At 34.9% G+C, this 17,774-nt stretch overlaps 2 protein-coding genes across 6 annotated transcripts; one reads left to right on the top strand and one right to left on the bottom strand.

Annotated features, from left to right (window-relative positions):
• Positions 1-1,086: 1,086 nt before the first annotated feature.
• On the top strand, positions 1,087-5,143 carry LOC115456129 (RNA-binding protein 41). The gene is made up of 5 exons (XM_030185081.2): positions 1,087-1,265; positions 1,388-1,660; positions 3,063-3,621; positions 4,250-4,397; positions 4,762-5,143. Exons 1-5 carry the CDS (start codon positions 1,261-1,263, stop codon positions 4,857-4,859), a joined length of 1,083 nt encoding a protein of 360 aa, XP_030040941.2. The 5' UTR covers positions 1,087-1,260; the 3' UTR covers positions 4,860-5,143.
• On the bottom strand, positions 4,729-16,436 carry LOC115455894 (SWI/SNF-related matrix-associated actin-dependent regulator of chromatin subfamily E member 1). Of its 5 annotated transcripts, none has more exons than XM_030184805.2 (15): positions 16,298-16,436; positions 14,536-14,622; positions 13,794-13,838; positions 13,129-13,424; positions 12,709-12,912; positions 12,320-12,395; positions 9,852-9,956; positions 9,406-9,539; positions 8,987-9,127; positions 8,483-8,617; positions 7,952-8,135; positions 7,387-7,497; positions 6,958-7,035; positions 6,404-6,664; positions 4,729-5,846 (listed from the first exon to the last, which is right to left on the bottom strand). In XM_030184805.2, exons 2-15 carry the CDS (start codon positions 14,600-14,602, stop codon positions 5,812-5,814), a joined length of 1,872 nt encoding a protein of 623 aa, XP_030040665.1. In that variant the 5' UTR covers positions 14,603-14,622; positions 16,298-16,436; the 3' UTR covers positions 4,729-5,811. The 5 variants fall into 5 exon arrangements, with proteins under 5 accessions (XP_030040665.1, XP_030040582.1, XP_037303495.1 ...); XM_030184722.2 differs by lacking the exon at positions 12,320-12,395 and adding an exon at positions 10,899-10,980; XM_037447598.1 differs by lacking the exon at positions 12,320-12,395 and adding an exon at positions 10,899-10,980 and having other exon boundaries at positions 14,536-14,616; positions 16,298-16,421.
• Between the last annotated feature and the right edge of the window lie 1,338 nt (positions 16,437-17,774).

The following is a 17,774-nucleotide window of genomic DNA, read 5'->3' as shown; positions in this document are numbered from 1 at the left end:
CAGTACATCTAGAACATGTAGAAATTATTTCCGAATTGTAAAATATTTTATAGATATATGAACATATTCATTTAAAATCCGATAATTCATGTTTTAATGTATTGTGTAAGTTTGTATAAATGTAATATAGATAAAACTGTATACCTGGCAACTCTGAACTAGAGAACTGATAAGCCAGCCTAGAGATGCATCAACTCGATTCTTTATGCTGTTATAATTGTACTAATACTCGTCTGAGATATGATTGAGTTAAAATCTATAAATAAAATTTACCAAGGTTTGGTATATTTTTGTCATTCCGAAATATATTTATAAAAAGTAGAGTATACGTGTATGTAGTAGAGTATGTGTTCATATATTGCATAAGGACTGAGACGTGGTGCAAAAACAATACTAATTTTCAACACAACGTTAATCGAACCCGACCTTTTTCGAATCTTAGTTTTATAAACTTATATGTAGCTATTATATTTAAAGGTCGTCAATTTGACGAGAAGAATGCAACCGCAACGCAACGAACCTCGATTAATTTGTTTTTCGACAACATGATTTGAATTAATTCGAATCGTTTTTACATATACCATAAACTCGGGAAATCCGTATTGGTTGGGTATATGCATACAATTATAACTAAATTTTGCTCGCGGCTTCGCCCACATGAAAGTGATTTCCGGGATAAGTATTCCTCACATGCAACGCAAGCTCTCAAAAGGAATCAATTTTCCCCGTTTTGGCAATATTTTTCACTAATACTCCGTTCTTATTGGTCATAGCGTGATTTTATATAGTCTTTCTTGATAAACGGACCTGAGATTAGCGCGTTCAAACAAACAAACTCTTCTACATTATGTAATAGTATAGATAGATAGCTAACAGGTACATACCTAGACGTAATTTTCACAGTTTACATCTAAATTCTGACGTCAGTGCTGTACATAGATATATAAAATTTATGCGCGATTACGATTACGAATGATAGGCTTAATCAAACGAGAATGTTATAATAAAAAATGTATTATTAATATTATGTAAACGCTACCACTGGCCAAGTGAAACTATATTATGGTAAATAGTAATTATGAATAAATAATAAAATCAAGATTACTTATGTCATTTTATTCGAAATGTTTATTCCATATATTTGATAACCGCCACCACTAGTATATTTCACTTTGTTTTGATTGATAAAATCAATAACTCAAAGTTGATTGTTTTACGAGAATATTGTGTTGACTGTAGATATTATAATTAACATCGTCAATGTGGTGAGTGTTTTTGTTTCCGGAATTAGTTGCACAGAAAAAAAAAAGTATTTTGTAAAGAATTCTTGCATTATTAGTGCCGTGTTATTTGCGCGCTAAAAACAATAATACACTTTGATCCACAGTGAATCGCTACCAAAGGAGTTTGAAAAAACCACTGAGGTTTTACCTTTCACTAAATATGGACTATCATCCCTTGAAGAGTTCAGGAAAGCAGATAAAGACGTGCAACGATTAGAGTGGTTGAAAAAAGCCGGACTAACTGCTGACGAGGTAAAGTTATATTTGGATAATGAAGCCGGAAACTTAGATGAGGGCAAGAAGATCGAGTCCCAAGTGTTAGAGAGAAAATTAAACGCTATATACAGAAAAGTTGCTAAACTTGAGGCGGAAAATAGGTAAGATATTGTTAATTTTTTATAGACTTTTGGCAAAGTCCCTATTGTTTCTTTAATCAGCAACATACATTGCTTAGGTAATTGGCATAGTTGCCTCTCATAAGTGTTTGTAAACGCATACCATCAGGCCAGTAATCTCTTTTTTGTTTATGGGCCCAGCAGGAGGAACTAGGAGATATCTTTGGGGAAAACAGTTGGCACCATACATTTTGTACACTAACATGCTGTTTCTATTAAAACTGTCAATATATTCTGTAATAATATCAGTCCTGTATACTGTCCCACTGCTGGGCACGGGCTGCTCTACTACTGAGGGATTAGACCTTAGTGCACTACATTGGCCTAGTGTAGATTGGTAGACTTTATACACCATTACAATTGCCATTATCTACCCAATATAAATTCCTGTTACTTTACCTAGGTCAAAGGCTGGGTCTACTCAATATTTACTTGATTTGGTGGTGCATAAATGTCGGTGGACCACTTATAAAAGCTCTCCAGGTTATAGGTTTAGTATGGTATTACTACCTAAAGCCTTTGGTTACAATATTTTTTCATATTGTGGTGATTTCACATCATGATGACTGAACATGAGAAGAGCTTTATGGATAGTTTATGCGTGTATGTATTTAATTTCTCCTTGACTGTAATAATAATAAGTTCCATATTTTGGGGTTTAAGAGGTCCGCTTGGATTTTAATCTGCAATAAATTTCAAGCTGTATTTATTTGAGACATATTGTACAGTGTTTGCAAAATTCCTTTACTATATGTTTTAAAGGACAATTAATTTGTATGCCTATAAGTTAAAATTTTAGATTATAGCAGAAAAGGGGAAATTTTTTCCAATAAGAATATTATTTGATTTTTTACATAATAACTTCCTTGCTTTGTATATTTTACAAAATATATCATTTTATAAAAAAAGATTACCTAAATCTCCTTGTCTCTTACATACAGAATAAATTTTTTGTCCTAATGACAAGTTTCTCTCACTTTATGGCACAATTACAATTTGTTGTTAACCCCTATTTGGGTGCATGTAAGATATTGCTTGAATTCCGGCACTCAGTGCTTTAATTACATTGCCTCTTTTGAGAGCAACATTATTCATGGTGACGAGTGCAGAAGTACTGCTTGAAAATTGAAAGGAAAATGGTTCAGGTAACCAAAATGAAAGCTTTTCGAATGTGGGCATATTCAACTCCATTCATTTACAATTAGTTGATTATGTGAATTCCATAGGCAATAGAATGGCAGCTAATGACCAAGTGTAATTGCAGCTTAATATTTAAGTTTTTGTTATAATTTATAAGTATTGTAGACATTAAAAATAACAGGAGCCAGTCTATTTGAATGAAAAATTTCCTATTTTATAATATGAGACACAAAATTATTTACAGAGAGTCACTTGAAGACAAAGAACCAACTACATCAAGAGAAGAAAATATAGAATCTTCACAAAAGAATTCTCCTGCCTACCCCAAGGGGCACCCTATCAATAGGATAAAGGACTTGGAACACAGTTTATTTGGTCATTTAAAGAGTAATATTCCACCAATCACTAAAAGGAGAAAGATTTTAAGAAGACTAGAAAGAAGAAAAAATAGAATTGAATCAGGGCCTAAACAAACCTCACCCATTCCTAATCAAAGTACAACTAGCAGACCAGGAAGTCTTTGGGACCTCCAAGAGGCGCCTCCTAAAGTTCCAATAAGACCAAGAGGTCCAAGAGATAAGTTTATCGGCCCTAAGAAGAAAACAATGTATACTATAAAGAACAATTGTATTGTAAGGGTTCCTGAAGAAGAAACCAGTCGGAGTGATCCAGAGCAAGAGTTGGATGTTGTCCTGCCTGAGACTGAATCTGGGGAGCCACTACTTGAAGGCACAAAGATGAGCCTTGATGATATAAAGAAAATGGAAAAGTACAAAGATTATGAACCTGGTGTACCTTCTAAGGTATGTGTTGTGATCAGTTATAACTAGTTATTCAGTGGTCTAAATTCAACAGTCAAATTCAATATATTTGTAACACATATTATGCACTGCTAGACTACCTTGATGTTGTAGTTGTAGTCCAATACCCAGATTGGGCGGTGATATTGATTTTTTCCTAGTTAGTATCAGCCCTGATCTGGAATTTGTCTGATATGGCGATTGGCTCGCCTTTATCACATCATGAGATATATACATATGGCGGAAAGTGGGTGCATCAGTTGCGCCACTACCTGCTCCTTCGGGGGTATAAGAGATGTGATTGTGTCTATTTATTATACATAAAATTTATTATCGTCCAGTACCTATCTAAATGCTTTTTAGTATGCCAAATCTCACACTCCTCTGTGAGTGCAATGTGCTCAACAGGGGTACAGTTTTATTTTCATGTATTGATCGTAAAGATAAACTTTTTAAATCTAGTAGAACTTAGTCTAAGAAACTGGTTTGATTCCCTGAATTCTTTTACTAACAGTAAGCTTATTGGCAATTTGAATGTGGGTCAGATTGTAATGCCAGTAGGGTCAAACTTAGCTAATTACAGTTAAGAGATAAGTCATCAGAATACTTCAATTCATTCAACCCATTCCAGGTGGTACATCTGACGAATATTGCAAGTACGGTAACTCCGGCGCAGTTGTCGCTGTTGTTTCAACAGTATGTGTGTGATAACGGCGGACCTCCCGACATACGGCTGCTAAGCGGCAAGCAGAGAGGCGAAGCCTATGTACGCTTTGAAAGTGAGTATATTTGATGCAATACATGTAAACTGTTCATGCCTCGATTTGTTGTACGGAATTGAGCATTTTTGCTCTAATAAAGCTATCGCCAATTTTCATGACTACCATGCATGCATATTGCATACACATAAGTAGATATAGCAATAGTAAGGTTTACCACCTGGTGATTAATTTCCCCATGTAATTCTATAAAGTCCCAGTCTAAGCTAAACTAGAAGTCACAAATCAGTGGCTTATTAATATAATAATCTGCATAAAAGGACAATAAAAAAAACAATCTTTCAGATAAGATCTCTCATACCTCTCTCACACTCTTAATTAAACAAATATGCACTATGAATAACATTTATTTTCCAATTTCCAGATTATGATCTAGCAATAAGTGCTGTGCACGAAATCAATGGAACAATTGTCAACGGCTATCCCATTGTGGCCAAGTTTGCCTCATCAACCACAAATTAAGGATTACAATGCACTCCAGGGCAAAAATCTACTGGCTATGTATAAAATAAAAAAAAACTTTATGATGTACAGTATTTTTACAATAAATCCTCATTTTTAATAGTTAAATACATATTCAGAAAAAATCAAGAATAATAAAGTGAGTCAGTATTTTATCCTGCAAATATGCACATACTATACACCTAATTTACCTACAGTCATATTAAATGTATTTCTATTATAATGTATTTGTAAATAAGTATTAAAATGTCTTATTTATCACTTAATAAATGTGACTCCAGCCATGTTTTGTTTTATTTAACCCAATATAAACACAATGGCTTTATGGAAAAAAAGTTTAGTCTTCTGGCCACTTGAATATTTATAGTATAGATATTTATATTAGGGTAATTATCAGTAAGTTATACATTAATTTACACATTATATTTAAAATACAGAACACTAGCAAGTCCACCGCCGTAGTGGGTGATACCGTCTTGGTGGACAAGCAGTCTAACTTTAGTTACATTATAAAACTACTATATATTAATCGACATTGGAGATATACACTAAAAAGGAGAAAAAAAGGCTAATTATACAGTTAAATCATTCTACCATAAAAATACTCAATTGATTATCCATTTACCCACTCTTACATACTAATATTGAGAACATTCTCAGAATCCAAATATCAATTCGCTTAAATTATTATTTTTTCAATATATTCTAAGCAAGTTCATAGTTATATGCAATATTCATCCAGAGGATTTTGAATTATCTTAATTTCACATTTAGGTCCATATTACAATAAATTTAAATGTATCACGAATTATTTAACACTATTATTTTGCTTGCAGCAAGTTATGTCCAATCCAGTTTCACATAATTTAAAGAATGCACTAGTGTCCACACCTCACTGGGTGTCCTTCGAGGAGGACTTGCGGCGCCGTTTAACGACGCGCTTAGGTGACGATCATTCACCCTCCTTCTTCGGCTGTGGCTCATCCGCTAAAACAGAAAACAATTTGAAGTCTTATAGTTTTTTGAGTACATTGATTAAGTTGTGTAATTTACTAAATATACCGTGAGTTTTAACATCTCTTAATGTTAGCCAAATTAAGACATTATCTCTACTGTGAACAGAGATTGCTATATAATAGGGGAGAAAATAATTCCATTTTATGCCACAAATATTACACTAGAATAGAAAGGGACTATGAATTCTCAATATTATGATTTCAAATAATTTTGTAGATTAAATTTATTTTAGTAGAAGAAAAAAGAATCATCATTCATTGTTAATTAATATGATGTGCAAAAAGCCCCAATTTAGCTAGTGCCAGGGTGATGGAACCATTAATGTTAAATGTGTTTTGTACAAAAGGCTAGTTTACTGTTATGGAAAACTATTTTATAACATGGTTACATTTCAAATGGTTTATACTGTTCCCAACAACCCTTAAAAGTACCATGAAATAATGTTTCCTCTTTGTACAAAGCACCGATAATATAGCTAATGTGGTTAATGCAGGTGAGTGATGATCATGGTGTGATAGTGTACAGACGTTTGACGTCGTGATGCGGCTGCAGCGGCTGGTGGGGCGCGTGCGACGCGTGGTGCGGCGCGAGCGGCGGCGCGTGCTGCGGAGCGTGTTGCGGCGCGTGTTGTGGCGCATGTTGCGGGGCGTGGTGCGGGGCATGGTGCGGCGCGTAGTGCTCGCCGCCCGCGCCGTAGTACGGATGCGCGTAGCCGGCCGGGAAGCCGCCGGCGTACCCGCCGTAGTAGCGTCCGCCGTACGGCGCCCCGTACGCGCCCACTGCGCCCACTGCCACACGTCACCACATTGTTAACACAACCCCGATACATTCACTTAGGAAGCGTGCACTTACATTTTAACACACATAAAATAAAAAGCTTACATCATTCTTGATCACACATTGACGGCAAATATTGGCTACAAAATATAGCATTTCAAAAATGTCAGTGCACACCCCTGTTTGAAGTTATGACATGCAAACATAAACCAAGTGAGAATCCAGTGAGATCCGAACTAATTCATAGATTATAGTGAGAGTGATGTATGTGAAGTAGTCGAGTTGTTATTGTGTTAGTTGTTACCTGGCGGCGGCGGAGGGCCCGCGTGCGGTGGTCCCGGGTGAGGACCTGGCGCGTTGGGGTTCGGCGGCATCATCATCGCTAAACAATAAATAACATATAGTCGTGTAACGTTTATTATAACCTACTATTGTATGAGCTAGAAATACAGCAACAGACTTGATTTTTTCTATGTATTTAATGTGCTGAAGCGGCTCGGACTAGTTATTATAAAAAAAAAATGCTGCTCCGTTTCCATGTAGATATTCCGGGAAGAGTTTCACACGACTACGGCCAGCAAAAAAGTTAGTAATAAATTGTTATCTATAATTAAATTTGGGATCAATCTCATTATTGATCAGTTTCGTCTTATACCTTCTGTATACACTTCTAGGGGTAAGAATTTACTCAATGTCATTGTTTAAATGCAATAGCTATTAGTATGTATAGTACCGTGGTGCGGTGGCGAGGTGATGTGCTGTGGGTGCGCGGGCGGATGCGGGGCAGGTGGCGCCTGCTCCTTGCTCTCGCTCTTCATCTCGCCTTTCTCCTCCTTGCGGTCACCTGACATACAAATCACAGTACTGACATGCATATTCAAAAACAATACTAACACTGCGAAGGGTGTGACGCTTTTAATCTTAGTATTCTCTGTACTTAGCTATGTAACATAATTTGTGATTTCCAGCATGTCTTAGCAAAACATGCTACATCCATTTTCTTTGCCAATATTTACAATTTCATATATTTTATATATAATATGGCTATTGTATAGATATATGATACGAAAAGTGGGTGCCCTAGTTGCGCCTCTGCATACCCCTTCGGGGATAAAATGCGTGATGTTATGTATGTATGTATGTATAGATATATTATGGTGTCTTGAAATCTAGTCAATTGAGGTATATTTACAACACAAAAAAAAATAATTAGGAATCAAAATACACGTAATGTTGACAAGTTCAATAAGCTATCACCATAAGATGTTTTTTTTTTGTTTATAAATCACGGTACCCACCTTCACCGTCATGGGTTGGTGGTCCATTTTCATCCATCTCTTTATCCTTTGTTTCATCAGTCTTGTTCAACTCGGTGGTTGTGTTGGTATCTGGCTTGGATTCGCTGGTGGATACTTTGTCCACTTGTGTCGGAGGATTAGGGCCGTTGCTCTCGCCTTTGGGATGCGACTGATCTTTCATCGACTATAAATACGTTGATTGGTTAATTTTTTTTTACTTCACACATAGCAAATTAAATGTCATATTTATACTTCAGAAAACCACACGAGGGTTTTTTAAATATTGTTATTTATATTAGATGAGGCAATTAAGCAATCATATCACTGATGGCAGGGGATTGCCACTTTCTAAACTTTAGCAATGTATTCTTTGATTTATAAACTACTAGCTTTAGCCTGCTAGTCCACCGGCGTGAAAACGGTTTTTCGGGATAAAAAGTTACCTATAGCACTCAGGATTTAGCTTCCTATAAGGGTTTTTTTTTTAAATATGGCTTTATAATATTAGTATAGATTAGTAATCTCACTCACCTCGTCTTTCCTCTCAGCGCCATGGCCTGGCGTGGTGGTCTGCGAAGCGGTGGGGTCGATACCACGGCGCATCTGCTCCATGGCGCGCTCCACCATACGCTGGAATGTCTCCTCATCCACGGCCGGCTTGCAGTGCTGAACGGACATTAGATAAAATATATACGCCATCACAGGTCTATCCTCTCCACATTTAGATAAACTTGTGCTGTGTATAAATACTAAATGCAAAAATGTGAATTATAATCATGAGCCACAAGAATCCATAGGCCTCTCCCAAAGATTTGCAGACTAGTAATGGAAGCATTCCGCATCAAGTTATTTTCTGCGGACTTTCGGGCGTCAGTCCACCTCATAGGTGGAAGTCCAACGCTTGGCTTGCCAGAAGAAAACCGAAATTGGAAACTAATATGGTGGTGATGAGATTAGACACATTCTTGTTGTCAATAGATTTAAATATATTATTTAAACCTCAATGATTAATATGCCAATAATTTTATTTTTTACCTTCTTTAATTCCTCTTGGAAAACCTCACTGCTCTCAATGAACTTGCGTTTCTTTGCCTCAAACTTCTCTTCAATCTGCTGCAGCTCATCTTCTAATTTCTTCTGATGCATTGTCAATGATTGCACTTGCTTCTTTAGGATCTAAAACCCGATTAACATTTAGTTATTTTTACCAATTACATTCATCATTGAATGTAGAATAGTATCAATCAAATAAAAATGTTTAAAATTATTTTAATTCGTAATATAAATAACATCAAATCATACTGAACCTAAAAGTATTATTTATAGATCTGGTTAATACGAATTTAGAAAATTCCTGCACAATAAAAGACATTATAGATATCTATATCTCTTTAAATCCATGCTCAAGATGAAACTGACCTATATGTTCATTGTGCAACAATGTTCAAACTTACCTGCATCCTAGCAGTGGTGACCACAGACCTGACGTCAGGCACCACTGTATCGGAGAATATCTCGTTGATCAGCCTGTGATTACGTAGATAACGCGCGTACGCTACGTGTTTCACAGACAAGCCTTCGTCTTGATCTGAAAACGTGTTAATACCATGAGATTTAAAGCATAACAGATTTTTAAAACCTAAATTATTGGGTCGTAATGCTTTAAGGGATAATATCTGCCATAATGAAATAAAGAATTTTCTTCTTCGACCTAGCATTATGCCACTCCAGTATGAGGCCATATATTTTTTCAAATGTATTGCAAAAATTATTTTACTTAGTTTCTATGACCATCTGCATATGAAATGTCAACTTCTTCTAGAGTCTAGGGAATATTATAATTATATTATTTTGATTGGTATGTTTCTCATTCAAAAGAGATTTTTGTATCATACTCTACCTTCTTCATCCTCAGCTGGTTGAATATCAATTCTTCTGTCCTGTTGCTGTTGCTCCTTCTGAGAGCTGCCTTTTTTGCTTGAGCTCTCTTCTTCCAAGTTACCTACTGCTAACGCAATGTGTGTGTCAGAATTATTCTTTATCAACATAAGTTATTTTCAATAGATACCGCATAGTACAATTGTCACGGACTTAGTAAAACAAAAATATTTGTTAGTACTTATAAAAAATATAGACAATATTAATGATTTGTTTAGACCCCTGCAAATAATACAATAGAATTATTCTAAATTTGAAGTATATTACCAATGCGTTATCTATTGAAAGTAATTTTGAATTATATGATCAGAATTACATATTACCAATAATGTTATTTTACGGACAACACATATTCCCATTTAATGATTACACCATGAAACCTAATGATTATAATACTAGCTTATTAAAATGTTAAAATTTGTGATTTTTAAATTGGGAAAATTATGGCATTATACAATATGTATTTTTAAGAAATTCAAACCCTAGGTATGCTCTTGATATTTGGAAAATTTGCTAAGAATTTTGAATAATAACATTCAAACAACAATACATCCAAAAGCTGCAGCCATAATGCTTTCTACAAAATATGTTAATGTTAATAGAACACAAAAAGATATCAGAATATCATGATAATAAATCTATTGCTAGGATATTTCGTTCCCATATATAACATTTACAGCTTTAAAGTTTGTAGAAAGGCATCTTGGCAATGGCACCAGGAATATCAGGAACTTTAATGTGGATTACATATAGTTACAAAAACACCCCCAAACTATCAGTTAATACATTATATCCATCTTTTCATCCACGAAGACGCATCGCACTATTTTCCCAAATAGCTTACAGTGTAATACGTCTTACGCCGTAATGTGCGTGCGTAGTATTAGTGCACACGTACATTACGGCGTGCTGAGAACACTCCCTCTCCTCCCACGCTCAAATGTGAAGGGGCGCGTCGTCGTGGATGAAATTACCTATATATAACTATCATGCATATGTTATCCCTTACCTACTGCCTTGTTTTTGGCCGCTATATAAGCGAGGTACGCGGGCGAATTGTGATATGTTTTGAGGCTCTTTTCGTACTCGGACTATGATGTGATTGGCCGGGCGTGCGTTACGTGACGGTGCATGGAAGGGCAAAATTAGCGTTACAATGTGCTGTTAGTCACTGGTTCGTGTCTCGGTTGGGGCATGGATGGATATTTTTGTAATTTATTGTAGTAGCCTTATTTGATGTGACTTTCAATATTTGTAAATTTAATATAGAAATATTTAAACAATTTATCGGTGTTATTTTTAAATTATATAATCATCAAAATAATTTCATTTCTGTGTACCCACAAAGAAACGAATAAATATCCATTTCTATGTCCCAATACCGAATCATATTCATATTGTAATTATGGAACTAGAGAAAAATAATAACATAACAGAAGAGAAAATATTTTTTCTCGTCGTACTTATTCTAGTCTAGTAATTATCAAACATAAAAAAAAAATTGTAAACATTTTTCGAACACTCATAGTTTTCTCTATTCCATAAAATTAAAAATATATATTCACCGAGTGCATACAAATATACAGTGGCCCCTTGACATAACATTATCTAGCTTATCTGTTTACCATAGTTATGCCTAAGTGATTGGTAATGGGTACCAACATTGAACAAACTTATAACACCTATTTGCAGTTTTTATGTTTATTTTATTAACTATGGTTATGCTGACTGGGTATATTGTAAATTTTAATGTTCTGGGTTTACAACTGGTTCCAGAAAAACTTTCAGATGTTTTTGTGAAAGTGCTGTTGTAGTGTAAACATTTTTTAAGTATTTATTATTTATACATGGAAATTTCTTGTCAAAAAAGGTAGAAGCATAAGTTGTGCCGTAAGATAGATCCCTGATACCGGGGATGTAGTCTAATAATCTAGTAGAGTTGACCTTAAAATCATCTAGAAGAGTAGTGATTTAAAAGGAAAAGTTGATTGGTGTTGTTTTTAGTTGGTACAAAATAAATTCCATTCCGTTCATATAAATGTACATAAAATCAAATTGCTATGATTGTGAAGTTAGAGAAGTTTCAATTTTGGCATTATAAATAGCTTTTTGTAGGAAGGGGCTGGGCATATATAAAAAAAATTGGAATCTTGAAAAGTGAATGAGAACACCAATGAAAGCGGACGTAAGGAGCGACATGATCGTGAAATTACGACCGCGCTCCTTAAATAAAGATTTAAAAGAATATTCAAATATGTTACCAACACCACACGTTTTAATGTCCATCATAATAAATAAAAAAACAAAAAACAGCAAATAGTGTTACAATCTACAAAGTCCCGGTGTTAAGAGAAGCCGTGACGTGATGGTGTGGGTATTATACACAAGTATCCCGCAATCGTGTGGTACAGGGTTCAATTCTGATAATACCTCGGTTCTTGTGGGCCAGCCACTGTATATAAGCCGGCGAAGATTGGTAAGCTTTCAACATTTCTGTGTACTGCGCCTGATGTCAGAAATTATTTCTTTAGAACACTATAAAAGATCAGCTAACATCTTGAGAACCACAATTAACAATATGCCGTTTGTTATGGTGCTCGATTTTGATACTATATTCTAAAAAAATTATAAGTATACCCAGAACTATGCAAAGAATATTTTATTGAAAAATCAAACTCAATACATAGGTTCTTAGTAACAATTGTCAGTACTTTTGTCAAGGCTTTGTTACTAATATTTTTTTTTTTTCATTTTATTTGTAATACTTTCTGAAATTAATTTTTTTACTAAATAGATAAATATTATGGCTAATACTATACCTTTTCCGCTTCATATTCGTCCACAAACCCAGCCTTTTCTGTTTCCGGTAGGTCCCTCCACATGCCACCGATAATACGTCCAATCTCCCATAGCTTTAGATCTGGATGGGCCGCCTTCACGCTGTCCCAAACTCGACGTGAATATCTCATGTATGGCATCAATGGTTTTTCTGGTGGCTTGGGTGGTTTCGGGAGACCGGCACCCTAAAATTGGGGTGTATGGTTATTGAGAACCCCTATGACTACGGCAGTAACTCAAATATAACAATAAAGATTTGATTGTTGACATAATACCCACAAGATTAACTTCCATTAGCAAGTTTACAATATTTTACGGATTAAGTAGTTTTTCTTTTTAATTCAAATTGTTACATTTGAGTTTAAAAAGGAGTGAATTAATAAATAATTTGTTTAACTTACCGCACCAGCACCTTTTCCAATCTTTTGTGGTTGGAATCCAGGATGCGAATGTACAGTGGAAACAAATGGGCTAGTTTTATCATCCTTGGTGGGCTGTGATGGCTGAGCGGCGGCGGCGGCGCGTCGCGCCCCCTCTGCAGCGAAACGGCCCTGTTGCTGGGGGGCGTGCGCTAGCCCCCCGAGCGGCCACCCGCCGAAGCCCCCCGGGGGGCCCGGGTGCCCCATCCCGGGACCACCTTGGTATTGCGGGTGGTACTGATATTGGTTATGGTGCGCCGGCGGTGCATTCATACCGCCTTCAAGCCAAGCAGCGGGCGGCAATACAATGAAAGAAAAAAAACAAAAAGCGTAAGGGAACGGGACGGGAGCGGGGAGCAAACGAAACTTGAAATATGCACTAACATCTAGAAATAATTGAAATAAATGTTAAGAAAGATATTAGCGAGCAATACTAGCTGTAGTGTTTAGTAGGCTTTAATTAGCGTAGTAAAGATAATAATAAAACAAAAAAATAAAAAACAAAAGGTGATGGCTGTGATGTGGAAACAAAAGAGAATTTTGTGCTATTACAATTTTAATAACCCCAAAAGATTACCTATATCCGAAACAAATGGTGTGTGAGAACAATTTTGAACAATAAGTAAGTAGTCAGATTGTGGCATTACCTTTAATGATGCCGAAACTCATTGGGGGCCCCGCAATCATGTAGTCTGTTACGACATAACAAAACATGAAACAAAACCAACATAAGAGAATTGAATTCTATTGTTGAAGTCATATAGTCAGTTCTTTTACTATAAACTAGGTATAAAAAAAATTACACAACTTGACATAATACTGTCTGGCGTTAATTCCTTTGGCTTCCCTCTTTTGTGTACTACTTTGCATTATGTATGCTTTCGAATATTTATGGAGTACTCAATTGTGGAATTATTTCTTTAAAGGAAATATTAAATAATGCACCTGAGTTTTACCTTCATTTTGCTCGGGGGCATCCAATTAAATGAGTAATATCAAATTACAGAACTATTAAGTATTATATCGAGAATAAAAGATTTGACTTCTGACGGAGGTATTAAAAAAAACAAGGAAAGAAAAACAAAAATAATAATTGTTACTGATGCTTAAGAAGCTGAGAGAACGGGAGCCATGCTGTAGTAACTTAAGTTCATAACGCAGTTAGATATTGGCACAACCAGGAACGGTTCATGGCCCTGACAAGCTTGCATAGGCGTCAAAATCACGTACATTTGCGTGTTATTAGTTAGTATCTAACAACATTCGTACAAACATTCAACGCTAACAGTTCATTAGAATGTCAAGAAGAGAATTACTAGTCTATGATCATTGTGATTATTTATGGTATGCAAAGACTATAATGGGGCAAGGATATATGGTAATACAAACGCGGATTGCTTTGTGGACTCGGCATTGACATGGATGGTGCTTGTTTGTAATTATTTGGTGTTGCCATCTTGTATCGTCAACCTGAAACTGAAAGAAGTAATATGAAAAAATATTTTTTTAGATGTCTTGTCCTTATAATTAACTAAAATAACCTTTGTGTTGCATATAAAAATGTTCACAAATATGATGTGCTAGCTTTTGCCTGTGGATCTGCTTGCATGGAAAGTTTTTCCGAGATAAAAGTCTCACTTTATATTCTCTCGGACATAAAGTAGCCTATAGCATTCAAGAATAATGTATCTTCCTATTAGTCGAAGAAGTTTCAAAATCAGTCTAGTAGATCCAAGTAAAAACACACAAAAACACATTACCATTTTATAATATAAGTATAGTATAAACCATTGGCCTGATTTTATACTAATGTAAAATTTATAATGGTAAAATGTAGGTAGATATTGTAACATTGAATTTTCATTTTTTATTCCTCAAACACATACTTAGAATGCTGGTGGCTGCACTTTAAATATTTTGTTACACTTATATTTTACATTACATGGGAATTTAATTTGATATTTATATAGTAAAAGGCAATTCAAGCATTACTAGAAATATTTATTTTTGATGGAAGTTGATCTCTAATGCAATTCATTTTTAAGGACCTTTCCTTAGGGCTCACATGCATTAACGAACATCAGTATAATTTGTACAGCTAAATATGTATAATGGTTTACTGCGTAGGTAGTCACTTATTTAAAAAACAATAACACAGGGTGTATCACAAAACAATGTTACAATCATGTTTGTATTATGTAAAATCAACTTGAATTGAGAAGAGCACGCAAATAGGGTTACCTACTTTTTTTACACGAAATAAAGTATATTTTATTTAGGTCTGAGAAGAAATATATACACAGTATTTGAGAATAATTAACAGTATTTTATTTTTTATGTTTTAAAGTTATACTTTTTAGTGCTTCTCATACAACAATTTAGAGCCATTTTTAAAAGATTCATAGGCCTCACAAAAAATCCCCTCAAAAAACTAACAATAAAATAAACAAGGAACTTGTTTTTAATTAAATTTAATAATAAGCTATTTCTGTCTTCCCGCCGCTTTGGATTAATTACAGTAAAAACTCTTTTTGTAAATGCTGAGATAACGGGAATATAAAGTACATCGCGGTATATTTTTGTAATATTATAAAATTCTTCTGAAGTCTTTATTTATAAATTACTCCACTTTTGGCCAGTACTCAGTCGTTAGCCAGCATCTAACTCTTAACACTAGTATTAAGCATTTTAAAAACAGTATTTTGTATACTTTATTATTATTCAACATTAAGAAGTGTAATTTAGTGATAAACAGTATAATACTGTTCCCAACAGTATAGTTGGGAAACCTACATACAAATCGAGCCACTGAATATTTTAGTTAACACACTATTGCTGTAGGATATAACTGACGTTTTAACCACAAACTGAAACAATAAGTTATTGGGTAAAGACAGAGGTTAAAGGCTAAGTAATTGGGTTTGTGTGCGATATAACGTAAACTAACTTGTAGTTTAAAATCAATAAGAGTATGTAATACTTGAGTCAGTAGATTAGATATACTTAATAATTATTCCACTACGATTACGAACTCGATACACATAAAAATATTTTGCACGCAACCGGCCCGTTACCAGAAATGCTTTTTAAAAGATTTTCTATAATAAAAATGTAATAGAAAATATAAATTGTGTTGTAGCTTAAGATTTACCTGTAATTATAATAGACACTCCAATTTTGTTCAACCTGTAACTAACAAATTTTCGATTCAAGCGTCACTTTCTATTTGCAGACGCCATAATCTTCCGACATTTTGTCATAATGACGTTTTTAATATAACCTTGCTAATAGGCGATTCTTAAACAATCGACTTTGGATAGTGTTGCCATTATCGAAATTGGTAATTTTATAGTTTATAATCTCTATGCATGAAAGTTTTAAAACATCTAAGAACCCTCAGTAAGAACCTTAATCTGAATTAAAAAAAACGGCATGTTTGCCATGCCTTTTAGTTTTATCACATTTTTTGTTGAGATTGTAGACGTAAATGCCGCGATAATCGATACATTTAAAACTCCAAATTTAGCGCCTGCTAACGTTTTCATTCTTTTTTCTCTCCTAATATATTTTGCTTTTCATTCTTAGCCTGCAACTTTTACTTAGATATGGAAGTACCTGTAGATACCCTGCAGAGGCTAATGGGTAACCTGCTATCGACCTGTGGTTTATAATGTAGGTATTATGTCTACAATGCATAACGAAATACAATGATGTCATAATGTTTGGCATTTTAAAAAAAAACGTACATAATTGTGTACGGCGACCTTTTTCATAACAGCCATTAAAAATTAGTCTCACTCAACGCTGGCACGGGATGTTGCGGATATTGGCACAATATGGATGTTGATTTTAATAGTTATTGCACAATATGTCACAAATAGCAATTATGGTACTTAATGCAACTGTTTGATATATTTCGACATTTTATAATAATTGTAATCGTCAGATTCCGTGCCAAATGATTTACTTTCGTAAATGATATTGTAAAATTAGCGATTCGACATTACGAAAGGTCAAACTTCTTACGCGACATCATCATCTTCAGGCACAGGAATAACATAAATTTCCAGCCAGATATAAAAGCACACCGCACCTAAGGGAAACTTACGACTTTAACAGGGCGCCTGTTCACCTTGTAGATGATATCCAACGTTGCGCTTGAGGATTCGTAATCTATTCGAGCACGTTTTTGTCTCGTCTGCTGTCAATTCTCTTAGCTATATGGCCTGCTCACTATTGCTTTATCCCGTTGATCTTACATGTACGGACCATACAATTATTATTTATCTATTCATTCTACCACATCTTTAATTTTTCACTGATTTAACTTTATAAAACACGGTTATTATGTTAGGTTAGTTACATAAATTGACAAAGATCAAGTAAGTTTTCTCAAATCACAGCTCAATATCTGTCAGGAATACTATAATATTACAGAGCTATCTAGATCTGGCTCGAAGGACCAGTCGTACCGATACGCGCTAAAATGTCATGCGGTCATTACAATCAAAATATAGAGCGACATTTGCAGGTAAGTGGATGCCGCTGTGTTCCGGACGACTGTCTAATTCCGGACATGGCATTGTTACAACAGTACATATTAATGCATCTTATAAAAAGATGCTTCG

Source organism: Manduca sexta, chromosome 7, assembly GCF_014839805.1.
Source record: "Manduca sexta isolate Smith_Timp_Sample1 chromosome 7, JHU_Msex_v1.0, whole genome shotgun sequence".
In the NCBI taxonomy this organism is placed as follows: domain Eukaryota; kingdom Metazoa; phylum Arthropoda; class Insecta; order Lepidoptera; family Sphingidae; genus Manduca; species Manduca sexta.
Note: the sequence above shows the minus strand (reverse complement) of the source record. Positions and strands in the feature narration are given on the sequence as shown.

Excerpts from the sequence above, each read along its gene's own strand:
- LOC115455894 (XM_030184722.2), bottom strand. The coding sequence starts at position 14,602 with ATGGCAACACCAAATAATTACAAACAAGCACCATCCATGTCAATGCCG. Across the intron at positions 9,128-9,405 it reads TCACCACTGCTAGGATGCAG|ATCCTAAAGAAGCAAGTGCA; the intron begins GTAAGTTTGAAC and ends ATCGGGTTTTAG. Across the intron at positions 6,665-6,957 it reads GGGCCCTCCGCCGCCGCCAG|TGGGCGCAGTGGGCGCGTAC; the intron begins GTAACAACTAAC and ends GACGTGTGGCAG.
- LOC115456129 (XM_030185081.2), top strand. Across the intron at positions 1,661-3,062 it reads AAACTTGAGGCGGAAAATAG|AGAGTCACTTGAAGACAAAG; the intron begins GTAAGATATTGT and ends AATTATTTACAG. Across the intron at positions 3,622-4,249 it reads AACCTGGTGTACCTTCTAAG|GTGGTACATCTGACGAATAT; the intron begins GTATGTGTTGTG and ends AACCCATTCCAG.